The 14,121-nt window shown below is 31.4% G+C and overlaps 2 protein-coding genes across 4 annotated transcripts in view; one reads left to right on the plus strand and one right to left on the minus strand.

The window, feature by feature from the left end:
• Window positions 1-14,121, plus strand: part of LOC135133798 (calcitonin gene-related peptide type 1 receptor) — a 171,788-nt gene that overhangs the window by 62,268 nt on the left and 95,399 nt on the right. The window lies entirely within an intron of this gene.
• LOC135133619 (leucine-rich repeat-containing protein 4C-like) lies at window positions 1,522-2,621 on the minus strand. Its single transcript, XM_064062075.1, has 2 exons — window positions 2,407-2,621; window positions 1,522-2,348 (listed from the first exon to the last, which is right to left on the minus strand). The coding sequence occupies exons 1-2, from the start codon at window positions 2,578-2,580 to the stop codon at window positions 1,581-1,583; spliced, it is 942 nt and encodes a 313-aa protein (XP_063918145.1). The 5' UTR covers window positions 2,581-2,621; the 3' UTR covers window positions 1,522-1,580.

Consider the following 14,121-nt stretch of genomic DNA (forward strand, 5'->3'; position numbering starts at 1 on the left):
AAATTGAGCAATCGAAAAATCCAAAAAGTGAAGTCGAAAAATCAAAACCTTAAAAAAAACTAAAAATGAAAAATTGAAAAATTAAAGAATTGAAGAAGAGGAATATCGAAACCCTCGAAAGTCAAGATATGTGAAAATCAAAACATCGATTAACTGAAAAATCGAAAAATTGAGAGTTTATGAAAGTCAAATTTGAAAAATTAAAAAATCGAAAATTTGACAAAACGACAATTGAAAAACAGAAAATCTAAAACCGGAAAATCGAAAAATCGAAAGATTAAGAAATCGAAACATTTGAGAAATTGAAATATGAAATAGCTGAAACGAAAAATCGAGAAATCGAAAAATCTAAAATTTTAAATATTGAAAAATTAAAATACCAAAAAATTGAGAAATCTAAAATTTAAAAATCGAAAAAATAAAAAGTCGACAAATCGAAAAATCCAGAAGTCAAAAATGGAATAGTCCAAGAACAGACATATTGAAAAATCCCAAAACTGAAATATTGAAAAACTGAAAAATGAAAGAAAAACTGACGAATCGAAAAACTCTAAACTCCCAAAACTGAAATGTCCAAAAACTGAGAAATTCAAAAATTGAAAAATTGAGAAATAGAAAAATCAAAAAAATTAAGTTGAAAAATAGAAACCTGAAAAAAATAGAAAAATTGAAAAACCGAAAAGCCTGAAAAATCAATTAATTGAAAAATCGACAAATAAAGAGTTTATAAAAGTCAAAAACTGAAAACCGAGAAATTGAAATATTGAGAAATTGTAAAATCCAAAAATTGAATAATAAATAGCAGTAAACTGAAAAATCCCCAAACTAAAATTTCGAAAAACTGAGAATTTGAAAGTTGAAATAGCAAGAGATTATAGGTTAGGATGTGCATCAGATTACCGAGCATGACTTATAAATCAAATCGTTTCCGAACGCTTAGAGTCGACATTGGCCTGTGTGCGCTCTGGTCTGTAGATCAAGCAAGTTCTCAGACGACGAACTGTAATTCTTGTGACAAAATATTATGACATTTTTTCTATTGTAGTTAATTTTATTCCTACTTAGAAACAAACATTGTTGCCAACATAAGTCGAGGAGTCCTCAATCGTCATTTAATTTAAACTACGACGCTTCTCTATCTTCTCTGGTTCTTACTTCTAGTCGTTCAAACTAATTTTACCAAACTCATTGATTAATTATATATTGTGATTCATATTTTTCATTTGTGGCTTTCAAACTAAACTATTTATTTATTTAATACGTTCTGTTCTTGTTCCTTCGCAGTCACAACAAAGCACTAAATTACTTCTCACACGAATAAACAAAGTTTGGCTTGTGGTTCACGTACTCTTTGTAGTGTCAACTCGTCGCGTCAGCAACAAGTTTTATCTAATTTGAATTTAAATGGAACATTATAGTTAAAATATTCCTATTAAAAGACCATCGATTTTTACAAAGTTCGCTTTAGGAAAGTTGTTTCAACTTATCCCTTTTACGTAGACGGGATCGAGCCAGAATTCATTTTAATTTCAAAAACAATTTATTTTCTTTGTGTACAAACGATTTACTACAAAATCGTCTTAGTTTGGACAAAAATCGACGTCTTGGTAGGGCAGGTCTCCATCCGGAGTGCTACAGAAGAAACTCCTGTGGCTAAAATAGTAAGGATAATAGTGAAACATGTCCTTCAACCAAACTAAATCGCAGTCACAATGCCACTTGTTGTTGACTATAGTAATCCCGCCCCTCACGTACCGAAACAGATTCTTAGGAAGGGTGGTCAACTCGTTGGACGATATATCCAAACGCTCCAGCATCGGAGGGTCAAAAGCCCCTTGTTCTATACTCTTAATTTTTGACCCCGAAATATACAACACTTTCAGATTTTTCACTCCTGCGAAGCTAGACCCAGACAACTCCGATATATCGTTGGAAGACAACGTTAGTGAAATCAGTGACGGAATTTCCGCATTAGGTCCAGTCATGTTCAACACAGCGTCATGAGTGACACATTTTTGTAGACCCAAACTTCGAAGGGTTTGAAGGGAGCCAAAGGCATTTTCTTCCACAGAAATGGGGTGGAAAGTGTTGAAGCTTATACCAATGTTTGTTAGTTTGCTGTCCTGGAAGGTACCACTCGTAATAGTGTCAATGTTTGTGTCCGTGAGGATTAAAACTAACAAAGGTCCAAACGGGCTTCCGCTGAACGATCGCGATTGTATTGTTGATAAGGTGGAGTTTTCTATATTCAACTGTACTACTGGTACGGCAACATTGCTTAACCAACCTCTTTGGATCTGGTCATTGTCGAACTGGGTTCCTTGGAAAGTTAGTTGACCCAGCTCAGACTAATAAAATAAAAACGCATTACTTGGAATTAAATTTTGTACTATTTGTATCACTTACCAGAGAATAATCACTTGCTATCTGATTTATTTCCGGGATTGCTTCACTGATTTGAGTGTCGGCGCACTTAATGGTTCGTGGTGACGAAAACTGGCACTTCGCTGATTCCACGACGTTTACTGATTTCAGAAGACAAATCAGTGCAATTATTTTACAATGGTTGAAGGTTTTCATGGTTCCGGTTTAGCTGCTACTTTTGACTAAATGATGGATCCTTATCGCCTCTATTGGGAGATAGCACGATTAATCGGAATTCAATCTATCAAGATAAAAATTTATCATTTGAAAAATATCTAGCATTTGTTCGTCCGAAACAATTAAATTTGCTCGTCGGTTTCTAATTTTGCGCCTTTTTTCCTTTGCCTGTAAATTCTTTGTAACGAAGTAAACTTCATTAAGTGCCAATTACTGACGCATTATTGGATTGTGGGTTTTAATTTGAATCAATTTGCTTTCGTCGGTCCATTGTTAAGTCACTTAAAATAATTGCGATCAAGTTCTAGTTTGAAAGTTGGTGGCAGACAATAAGGGTGAATTATTCACGTTCGGGGTTAATAAATCGAATTTTTAACAAGGGGTTTTGTATTTTAGTGGTGTAGTTCTGAAAGTAAAAACTTTGATGCTTAAAAGTCTTCAGAGGGAGTAAAAATTGGTGTAAAGTTACAAAGATCGAGGTTCTCTTGTATAACAAGTTGAGTTTCTTGGATATTTTCTTGCATTTTTTTTGTTGACAATTCTTACGAAAACAGCGATCTCCAGATTTTTTCGGATGTTTTTAAAACTAAAACTTCAAGGGATTGTTTCTCTCTTTCAAAAACAAAACAAGAGGAGTCTTAAAAATTTTTGAAGTTGTTTCAACAGCAAAACACAAGGGGAATTCAAGATTATTTCACATTTTTTTAAAAGTAGACACCAGAAGTACCCAAATTTCTTTCCATCATTCTTTTTTCCTCTTTCCTTCTTTTCTGCTTTCGTTCTTCTATTTCCCTCTTCACATCTTCTCTTCTTCCTTTTTTTCTTTCTTTGTTTTTGGGAACCCCATGATTGTTTCAGACTTTTTCAAAAAGACAAATTCTAGAATTTTTTCAGATTCTTTCAAAAATAAGACACAAGGAGCCACTAAGACTTCCACATTCTCAAGAAACGACAGTAGGAGTCTTTAAGAATCTTTGAAACTGTTTCAAAACAAAAACCAGACGAGTTTTCAAAAAACTTTCTTGTTGACTTTTTTCTTCTTCCTTCCTTCCTTTCTTCCTCTCTTTTTTTTCCTTTCTTTCTTGCTTTCTTTGTTTGTTAGTTTTCAGGATCCCCATGATTCTTTAAACTCTTTCGAAAACAGGGATCCCAGAATTTTTTCAAGTGTTTTGAAAAATAAAACACAACGGAACTGAAAGCAGATACCACTTCAAGTTTCACTGTGATTTCGAAAATATTGAAATACTGAGTCTCCGATTTTTCGGTACTAAAAAATCAGGAGACTTCAAAGGCCCTTTTTGCGAATGAGTTAGTTCCAGAGGTTCTAATTAGTTAGTAGACCAAATTTCAAGGAGTTCCTTGCTTGAATAAGAAAATTAAGTCCAAAAGTCCAAATCCGAGAAATTTGCAACGAAGCAAAATTTTCGCAAAAAATGAAAATCTTCAGATCGACTTCAAAATTAGGTTTTTAGATAATTACGCCCCGCTAAATCTATTTCTGAAATCAATTACAAAATATCTCTCCTGGTTATCATCCGAGCAGCATTTTTTGGAATACGAAAATTTTTTTTCGGATTTACGATCGATTTCTTCGAATTTTTTATTAGCGGCAGTTGATTTTCAGGCCGAAACCGGAATTTAGTTTCAGTTTGAGAAAGCCATAAATTGAAAGGCGTCATTTTCCACTAGGTATAATAAAAAAAAAATCTGAAAAAAATCAAAAGACCACTTTCGAGACAAAATTTTTGTTCCAGAGACTCGAACTAGTAAATAAAGCAAATTTCAGGAAGTTCTGCCCGAATTTGAAAAATTTGCAATGAAAATGGGAAAAATGAAAATCTTCAGATCGATTTAAAAATTAGATACTTGAATAATTTTGCATCACTTAATCGATTTCTGAAATCAATTACAAGATATCTCCCCGATTTTTATCTATAAAATCTTTTAAAATTCCTTCAACAACAAAACACAAGGGAATCCAAGATTCTTTAACTTTCTTAAAAAATAGACGGCCCCCAAATCGTTGCTTCATTCTGTTTTTCTTTCATTTTATCGCTCTCTTTTCTTTCATTTTTTCTTTCTTTCGTTAATTCTTGCTTTCTTTCTCTATTTTTCCTTTGTTTTTTCACCCCTTTCCGTTTTTTTCTCGTTTCCTTTTTCTTTGTCGTCCATTATCTTTCTTTCCTTCCTCATTTCATTGTTTCTTTCTTTATTTCCTTCTTTGTTTTTTAGCATACCCATGACCATGATCCTAGAAACACAAAGGGCTAACAAAGCTCTTCCAATTTATTATTTCTTTCTTTCTATCTTCTCTTCTCCCTCTCTTTCCTTCTTTTTCTTTTTCCGTCTCCTCTGTCTCCTTTTTCATCTCCTTTTGTTTCTTCATTGCCTTATTTCTTGGTTTCTTTTACCTTTGTTTTTTGTTTTTTAGAATCCGCTTTTTCATATTCTTTCAAAAACAAAAAAGAGGAATTCCCAAAATCTTTTCAAATTATTTAAATAAACACAAGGAAAAGAAATTCTGTCCCTTAAAAACTAGACACCACAGGATCCAAAGTTCATTTTTCCCATATTTCTTTCTTTCCCATTTTCTATCTTTCTTTATTTCCATATTTCCTACTTTCCTTCTCTATTTATTTCTTTTTCTCCATATTTTCATTCTTTCTTTATTTTTTCTTCCTTTCTTTCCTTCTCGCATCATTTGCTTCTTTTTCCTTTTTTTCCTTATTTACTCTTTCCTTCTTTGCTTCTATCCTTCAATTCCTTCTTCCTTTCCTTCTTTCCACCTCCCTTTATTCCTTTCATTCTTTGCTTTTGGGATCTTCATCATAAACAGATATCCCCAGGATTTTTTCAGATTCTCTCCAAAATAAAACAAACTTCTTTCATATAAAAAGAAACAAAGAAATAGTCACAATCGTTTTCTTTGTGGTTTTCTTTTTCTCTTTCTTTTTTCTTTCATAATTTTTTTCTCGTTTTTTCCTTTCATTTTTTCTCTTCCGTTTTCTCTCTTCCCTTTTTTCTCTTATTTTCTTCTTTCTTTTCTTCTTTCCTGCTTTCTTTCTGTCTTCTTTTTTCTTTGTGTCTTTGATTTTAAAATTACATGATTATTTCAAACTCTTTCAAAAAACCGATTGTTTCAAAAATAAAAAACGAAGGACCGCCAATACTCATTTGCATTCTTAAAGAAAAAAAACAGTAGGGATCTCTAAGACTTGTTTATCTTTCTTCTCCTCTTTCTTTCCTTATTTCCTTCTCTAATTGCCGCCTTATTTCCTTCTTTTTTTCTTATATTATTTCTTTCTTTCCTTCTTATCTTTTTTATTTCTTTCGTACTTTCCTTATTTTCTTCTATACTTCTTCGCTTCTATCCTTCTTTCCTTCTACGTTGCTCTCTCTCTTTCTTATTTTCTTTCTTTGTTTTTTGTTTGTTTTAAATGTACGTTAGGAATATCATAAAACGGTAACTAAAATTTGTCTAATCGTCCTCACTAATAATAATTTGATGACGTCACCTCAAAATTTTGCGTAGTAAACACTATTGCAATTTTATAAAATAAGATACTCCTGTACTTGTGGTTTATGAATCAGACTTTATTTTTATCACAATTATTTTAGAATAATGTTTGAGCAATATTTGCAGTTACAAATAGGAATAAATTAATAAATCATACTTATAGACACATACTATATGGACATCTTGCATCGAATTTACTAGATAAACTTTTGAGATGACGTCAACAAATTTTTGGGTGGACTGATCAGACAAATTTTTCTTTTATTTAACGGAAATCCAAAATTTCACAGTAATCTGCCCAGAATTTTCGGAGATTGCTTGTTTATTAAAATGAGCAGCAGACAACAGATAAACGGAAATGGGAGACCTACTTTTTCATACTCTTACACTTGGACAGTAAATGTTCAAAAACTTGATATTGACACTAGTAAATTAAGAAAGTCATATTAAAATATTTAAAAAAGATTGTACTTATTTAAGCAGAAAACCAAAAATGTATAAAGAAATTATGTGGCAAGGATTTAAGCATTGTCATGAGTGTACGGTATATGCTAAAGAAAGATATTTTAAACAAATTTTGGAATGATATAAATATCTTGATATAATATTTAGATATTGAATAAGTGCTGTCTGACGTCTAAGATCAAACTAGTCATAAAAAAAACATTTTGACGTTCAAAAATGTTGTAAACATCTGTCAGCTCCCAGTATGAACTGTAATGAAAAAAACTTATTTCACTTAGCTCAACATATACTCTATTAATACCAAAATTATGAACTAGATCCAAACCCATCTCATCCATTTTCCCCAAACCGCCAGGTGGAAAGTTATGGCTACTATTCAATAATTTTGTAATACAACCCATCTCCCACGTCCCGCTTAATTAGCAAACTTCCGTCAACGCCGACCTGGAATTTAATCATGGGCTAGTTTGACGTCTACATTTTTTTCGCAGACTAAGACGCCAGCTATTAATTTTGTCGGTTTGTTTATGTTTCGGCTAAAGCGCGAAATTCTTCGCCTCGAGCAGAAAGAAAAATTCGCCTTTTTGCATTCGTTAAAGATTTTAATTAAAACAACATAAAAATTTGGGGGGCGAGGTGCTCGCATTAATTAAACTGAGGCTAACATATGGCCCGGAAAACTTGAATTGAGTTGGTAATCCGGCTCGTGGACGAAAGCTGCAAAAGGTAAACGGCTAAAATTAACTTTATTTTAGAGCTCGTGTCGTTTTTGTGTACTTACTGTCGGCCTTAAACAAGAATAACGAAAATAAATTATTTTTGGCGGCGGCGGCTGTTTGGGCGAGACGTTTAGGGGCGTTCGCAAATTTAATTAGTTTTTAATTAATTAAATGGGGCTTAATTATTTAAGGTGCTAAGGTTATGAAGACCTGCGTCCAATTAAAGTCCGAAACGTGGAATTAATTACTCGATATATTTGTTTCTGGATTTTTCTCGTAATTGATAAAAAGAACCTTAAACTGTCAACTGTGCGAAAACGGCGCATACAAAACCCACGAAAGTGATTCTCTTAAAACCGCCACTAATTCGTCTCGATTTTTTGTCAAGATTAATCTACGAAAACACGAAATACCCTGAGACTAGTTTTGCGGCAAATTAAACTGTCAGGATAATTTTCAGCGAATCATTCTCCGAAAAATTTATTTTCTCGCGCGGATAAAGGCCCGACGACGGAAAATTACATCAATATTCTGGCCACAGTAATGAAAATATTATTACTATCCATAAAAACTTTCCCGAGTTGCCCACTTTTGTGCAACTGTCAAAGTCTTCACCCCCGAACGAGAGATTTATTTTGTAGCGAACGTCCCGGCAAGATAAGATTTTCGAGATGTGGCCTCGGCGGATATCATTATAATATTTTCCAGCTGGACGTTTTTTTTTTGAGGGACATCAAATCAGAAGTACATTTATTTCTTTAAATCTTTAACACACTCTTTACGTGCAGTTTAAACTGAACTGAGTATTAATAACATAAATAAGTACATTTTATTTATTAACATTAAACAAAATATTCGCTTGATGGAGAAGTTTAGTTAGTTTAGTTTAGTAAATTATCTAGATAAATATTTGGTTATCTATTATCTGTAATTCCTTATATAGATAAAATCAAATTTAAGCACAAATTATCTGTATCTATATAAAAATAAATACCAAAGATACAGATACATCTTTTTTATTTTAACATTTTGACATTTCATGCTACATTCGATTTCACACGGAATGAGGATCCGCTCTGATAATCAACTGATAGGACTAGAAAACTTCGAGAAATCGAATAGTTGAAACTTCAAGGCCAAGACTTAACCCTTTTGGAGATATGTCCCAAATATCGAATTGAAACATGTCCCAAATGTCAAATTGAAATGGAAAAATTCAACATTTCGACAAAGTCAAGCTATTTCACTTCAGTGGTCTCCCATTTTTCTTAAATTTAGTGTTTGTACTAATTTGAAACTGTGTAATAATAATCCGGGCTCAAAAAGTCTCTCCGAAAGCTCCTGAATGTTTTTTTAATTTTTGAATTGTCGGTTCTTTGAGAAAATGGCACCGTCTGATATATCCTTTTCTAGAAACCACACGGATTGAGTAATCGGGCTAATGATCAACTGGTAGGACTAGAAAATGTCGAGAAATCTAATGGTTTCAACTTCAAGGCTAGGTCTTAACCCGTTTCTGGGTTATCTCCCATGTATCAAATTAAAATGGAAAATTTCAACATGTCGATCATGGCAAGCTATCTCGCTTCAGTAGGCTCTGATTTTGCCGAAATTCGGTAATTGTACTACCTTGAACCTGCGCAATAAGAATCCGAGCTCAAAAAATCTCTCGACAAGCTCTTGAATTTTTTCTTAATTTTTGAGTAGTCGGTTTTTGGGAAAATGACGGCGTTTGGTATATCCTTTCTAGAAACCACACCGAATGAGTAACGGGTCCAATGATCAACTGGCAGGACTAGAAACGTTCGAGAAATCGAATGGTTGAAACTTCAAGGCCAAGACTTAACCCGTTTTGGAGATATGTCCCAAATATTAAATTGAAATGGAAAAATTAAACATTTCGACAAAGTCAAGCTATTTCACTTCAGTGGTCTCCCATTTTTCTTAAATTTAGCGTTTGTACTAATTTGAAACCGTGTAATAATAATCCGGGCTCAAAAAGTCTCTCCGAAAGCTCCTGAATGTTTTTTTAAATTTGAATTGTCGGTTCTTTGAGAAAATGACACCGTCTGATATATCCTTTTCTAGAAACCACACGGATTGAGTAATCGGTCTAACGATCAACTGGTAGGACTAGAAAATGTCGAGAAATCTAATGGTTTCAACTTCAAGGCTAGGTCTTAACCCTTTTTTGGGTTATCTTCCATGTATTAAATTAAAATGGAAAATTTCAACATGTCGATCACGGCAAGCTATCTCGCTTCAGTAGGCACTGATTTTGCCGAAATTCGGTAATTGTACTACCTTGAACCTGCGCAATAAGAATCCGAGCTCAAAAAATCTCTCGACAAGCTCCAGAATTTTTTCTTAATTTTTGAGTAGTCGGTTTTTGGGAAAATGACGGCGTTTGGTATATCCTTTCTAGAAACCACACGGATTGAGTAACCGGTCCAATCATCAACTGGCAGGGCTAGAAATCTTTGAGAAATCGAACTGTTGAAACTTCAAGGCCGAGACTTAACCCGTTTTGGAGATATGTCCTAAATATCAAATCGAAACATGTCCCAAATATCAAATTGAAATGGAAAATTTCAACATTTCAACAAAGTCAAGCTATCGTACTAATTTGAAACTGTGTAATAATAATCCGGGCTCAAAAAGTCTCTCCGAAAGCTCTTGAATGTCTTTTTAATTTTATTTTAAAATTTTCGAATTTTAAATTTTAACTTTTCGATTTTTCAATTTTGATCTATTTTGATTTCGATTTTTTGACAGTTTTGAAACCGAAAGTTTGAAATGTTTAAGAAATTTGTTAATCATCTTGCTTTGACATATTGATAAGGAAAGTAAACAACATTTTGACTTATTTCTACGAGTTGTTAAATAGGACACCCTGTATTTTATAACATTTTTCGATTATTCTAACAATAATGCCAAAAAACAAAAAAATGTGGTATCAAAAAAATTTTCTTCGAGAAAAGCACTAAGAGGAAAAAATACAGGATGTTTCTTATAAAAAAAAAGAGGAAACTTTTTATACTTCGTTAAGCAAAATTAGCTTTAAAACATTTTATGAAAAATTCCAAATTTCGATTTTTAAATAGATATGTCGGCGTGGAAGTTTTTAAGTATGGCTATTTGTAGGACAAAACTCAATTTTCGTTACCCCATGAAATAGGAGACCGATTTTTTCGTAGTCTAGACTGTCATGAAACGTCGACAAAATATAAAAGTAGCCATTCGCCGCCCCATTAAAATACCTCCTTCATTTACGCTAGCGAAGTGAAAAAAGCAACCAAGGATATCCGCACATATTTCAAATTAGAAAGTAACACCATGGTATCAGAACAGACAATTGGTGTAAACTGACAGAACTTGCCTCGCCCCTAAAGCAGAATCAAACAAAAGGGGCTATATATTAACATGACAAATAGTACCGTGTCCCCGAAATTTTTGGAAAGTTGAGTCATTTATTAATTTTTTAAGATTCTGTACAATTGACATAAATAAATTTCTGTATGACGTCATCAAATTTTTGGAAGGGTTTAGAAAATGGTGTCGTTGTTATGCTGCTATGAGCATTGCATTCTATTTAAGTGATTAAACAGCATTAATAACATTTGGTTTATTGAATAATTCAAAAACATTGTTAAATAAATGTTTACTAAAACATATTCTTTGAAGTGCATTCTTACCGGTACATATTTTAATTCTTCAATTTTGAAAATTTTAAATTTTTCGATTTTCGACTATTTTGATTTTTCAATTTTTCGAATTCTCCGCTTTTAGATTTCTCAATTTCTCGATCTTTTGATGTTTCTCGCTCTTTCAGTTTTTAATGTTTTGGTGTTCCGATTTTGCGATTTCTTGGTTTTTCGATTTTTCGACTTTTCAATTCTTCAATGTTTCTATTTCTCAATTTTTTATTTTTTCGGTTTTTCAATGTTTCAGTTTTTCGATTTTTTTGTTGTTTCAAATTCTGGATTTTTCAATTTTTCGAAATTTCAATTTTTCAATTTTTAATTTTTCGATTATTCAGTTTTTGGATCTTTCAATTTTTCGACTTGTTGGTTTTAGATCTTTCGGTTTTTCAATTTTTCAATTTTTAAAATTCTTAATTTTTAGATTTTTCAATTTTTCGAGACTTCGATGTTTCGATTTTTTTATTGTTCAATTTCTCGGTTTTTCTCTTTTTAATATTTCGATTTATCGATTTTTTATTTTAAAGTTTTCGATTTTTCAATTTTGATCAATTTTGATTTCTGAATTTTTCGACTTTTCGACAGTTTTGAAAAGGAAAGTTTGACATGTTTTCAAAATTTTTTAACCATGTTGCTCTGACATATTTATAAGGAAAGTAGTCTTATTTCTACAAGCCGTTAAATAGAACACCCTGTATATTATAATATTTGGATTCGGCAGTTTTTCGATTTTTCGATTGTTCCGATTTTTTTATTTTTCAATTTTTCAATGTTTCTATTTATCGATTTTTTAATTTTTCGGTTTTTCAATGTTTCAATTTTTCGATTTTTTGATGTTTCGGATCCTCGATTTTTCAATTTTCCGATATAACTGTCCAATTTTTAAATTTTAGATTTTTCAGTTGTTGGATGTTTCGAATCCTCGATCTTTCGATTTTTTGACTTGTCGGTTTTAGTTTTTTGGGTTTGTCAATTTATTTTTTTTTAATTTTTGATTTTTAGATTTTTCAATTTTTCGGTTTCTAAATTTTTCGCTTTTTCAGGTTTTCGATTTTTCAATTTCTCAATTTATGGAGATTTCGATGTTTCAATTTTTTGATTGTTCAATTTTTCGATTTTTCTGTTTTTAAAATTTTCGATTTATGAGTTTTTTTTATTTTAAAGTTTTCGATTTTTCAATTTTAATTTTTTGATTTTTCAATTTTGATCAATTTTGATTTCTAAATTTTTCGATTTTTCGAGAGTTTTCAAAACGAAAGTTTGGCATGTTTCCAAAAACTTTTAACTATGTTGCTCTGATATATTTATAAGGAAAGTAGACCACATTTTGGCTTATTTCTACAACCCGTTAAATAGGAAATTCTGTATATTATAATATTTGGATTCTGCAGTTTTTCGATTTTTCGATTGTTCCGATTTTTTTATTTTTCAATTTTTCAATGTTTCTATTTCTCGATTTTTTAATTTTTCGGTTTTTCAATGTTTCAATTTTTCGATTTTTTGATGTTTCGGATCCTGGATTTTTCAATTTTCCCCTGTAACTGTTCAATTTTTAAATTTTAGATTTTTCAGTTGTTGGATGTTTCGATTCCTCGATCTTTCGATTTTTTGACTTGTCGGTTTTAGTTTTTTGGATTTTTCGACTTATTTTTTTTAGATTTTTCAATTTCTCGGTTTCTAAATTTTTCGCTTTTTCAGGTTTTCGATTTTTCAATTTCTCAATTTATGGAGATTTCGATGTTTCAATTTTTTGATTGTTCAATTTTTCGATTTTTCTGTTTTTAAAATTTTCGATTTATCAGTTTCTTTTATTTCAAAGTTTTCGATTTTTCAATTTTAATTTTTTGATTTTTCAATTTTGCCCTATTTTGATTTTTATATTTTTCGATTTTTCGACAGTTTTGAAAACGAAGGTTTGTAATGTTTCCAAAATTTTTTAACCGTCTTACTTTGACATATTTATAAGGAAAGTAGACAACATTTTGACTTATTTTTACAGGTTGTTAAATAGGACACCCTGTATTTTATAATATTTGGATTCGGCAGTTTTTCGATTTCTCGATTTTTAACTTCATTCCGTTTTTGAACTTTTTGTTTTTTACATTTTAGGTTTTTCAATTTTTTAATTTTCGTTTTTTCAGTTTTGACTTTCTGATTTTTCAATTTTGATTTATTTTGAATTCTAAATTTTTCGATTTTTCGTCAGTTTTGAAGACGAACGTTTGGGGAATAATTTCAAATTTTTTTAATCTTCTTGCTTTGACATACTTATAAGGGAAGTGGACAACATTTTGACTTATTTCTACAGGCTGTTAAACCGGCCACTCTGTATTTTATAGCAGTTTTCAATTATTCTAACAATAATAATACCAAAAAACAAAAATTTTCTTCGAAAGAAGCTCTAAAAGGAAAAAATACAGGATGTCTCTTATGAAAAAAATGAGGAAACTAACAATGTGACAATTTTTTATACCTTGAAAACTGTTAATTGAAGAAAGCTTTGTTTCCGATATTATCTCTTCCTACTTTTTTTTATAAAGGAATTTAATCTGCAAGAATATTGAGAACGTAATTTTTTTCAAAAATCTGGATATCTAGGGAAAAAATCGAGACGGATTCATAAAGCACAATTGTAGGGGTATGCTATTTTACAAAATTTCAATAATATTTACCATGCAAAATTTTCATTCAACGTCATCACATTGTGGATGGAAAAAGGAGACCTATTTTTTCGTACTCTAGACTGTCATGCAACGTCGAGAGAACTTGAAAGTAGCCATTAGCCGGGCACCCCATTAAAATACTTCCTTTATTTACGCTAGGGAAGTAAAAAAGCTACCAAGGGTACCCGAAAAGATTTCAAATTAAAAAATAACACCATCCTGTACAAAAAGTTTTAAAAAACAAAATATTTCAAGCTAGATTGGCATAAATAAATTTCTATATGACGTCATCAAGTTTATGGAAGGGTTTAGATAATGGTGGCGTTGTTATGCTGTTATGAGCGTTGCATTCTATTTAAGTCATTAAACAACATTAATAACATTTGGTTTATTTATCTTCTCCAATAAATTGATGTCAATAATTCAAAAACATTGTTAAATAAATGTTTACTAAA

The sequence above is a fragment of the Zophobas morio genome, unplaced genomic scaffold (genome assembly GCF_036711695.1).
Source record: "Zophobas morio isolate AGI-343-1 ecotype UQ-CSIRO unplaced genomic scaffold, CSIRO_AGI_Zmor_V1 ptg000022l, whole genome shotgun sequence".
Lineage (NCBI taxonomy): Eukaryota > Metazoa > Arthropoda > Insecta > Coleoptera > Tenebrionidae > Zophobas > Zophobas morio.

Bases quoted from the DNA above. Each gene is read 5' to 3' on its own strand.
- LOC135133619 (XM_064062075.1), bottom strand. From the start codon at position 2,580: ATGAAAACCTTCAACCATTGTAAAATAATTGCACTGATTTGTCTTCTG. The intron at 2,349-2,406 runs GTAAGTGATACA...TTATTTTATTAG, and splicing joins TAGCAAGTGATTATTCTCTG to TCTGAGCTGGGTCAACTAAC.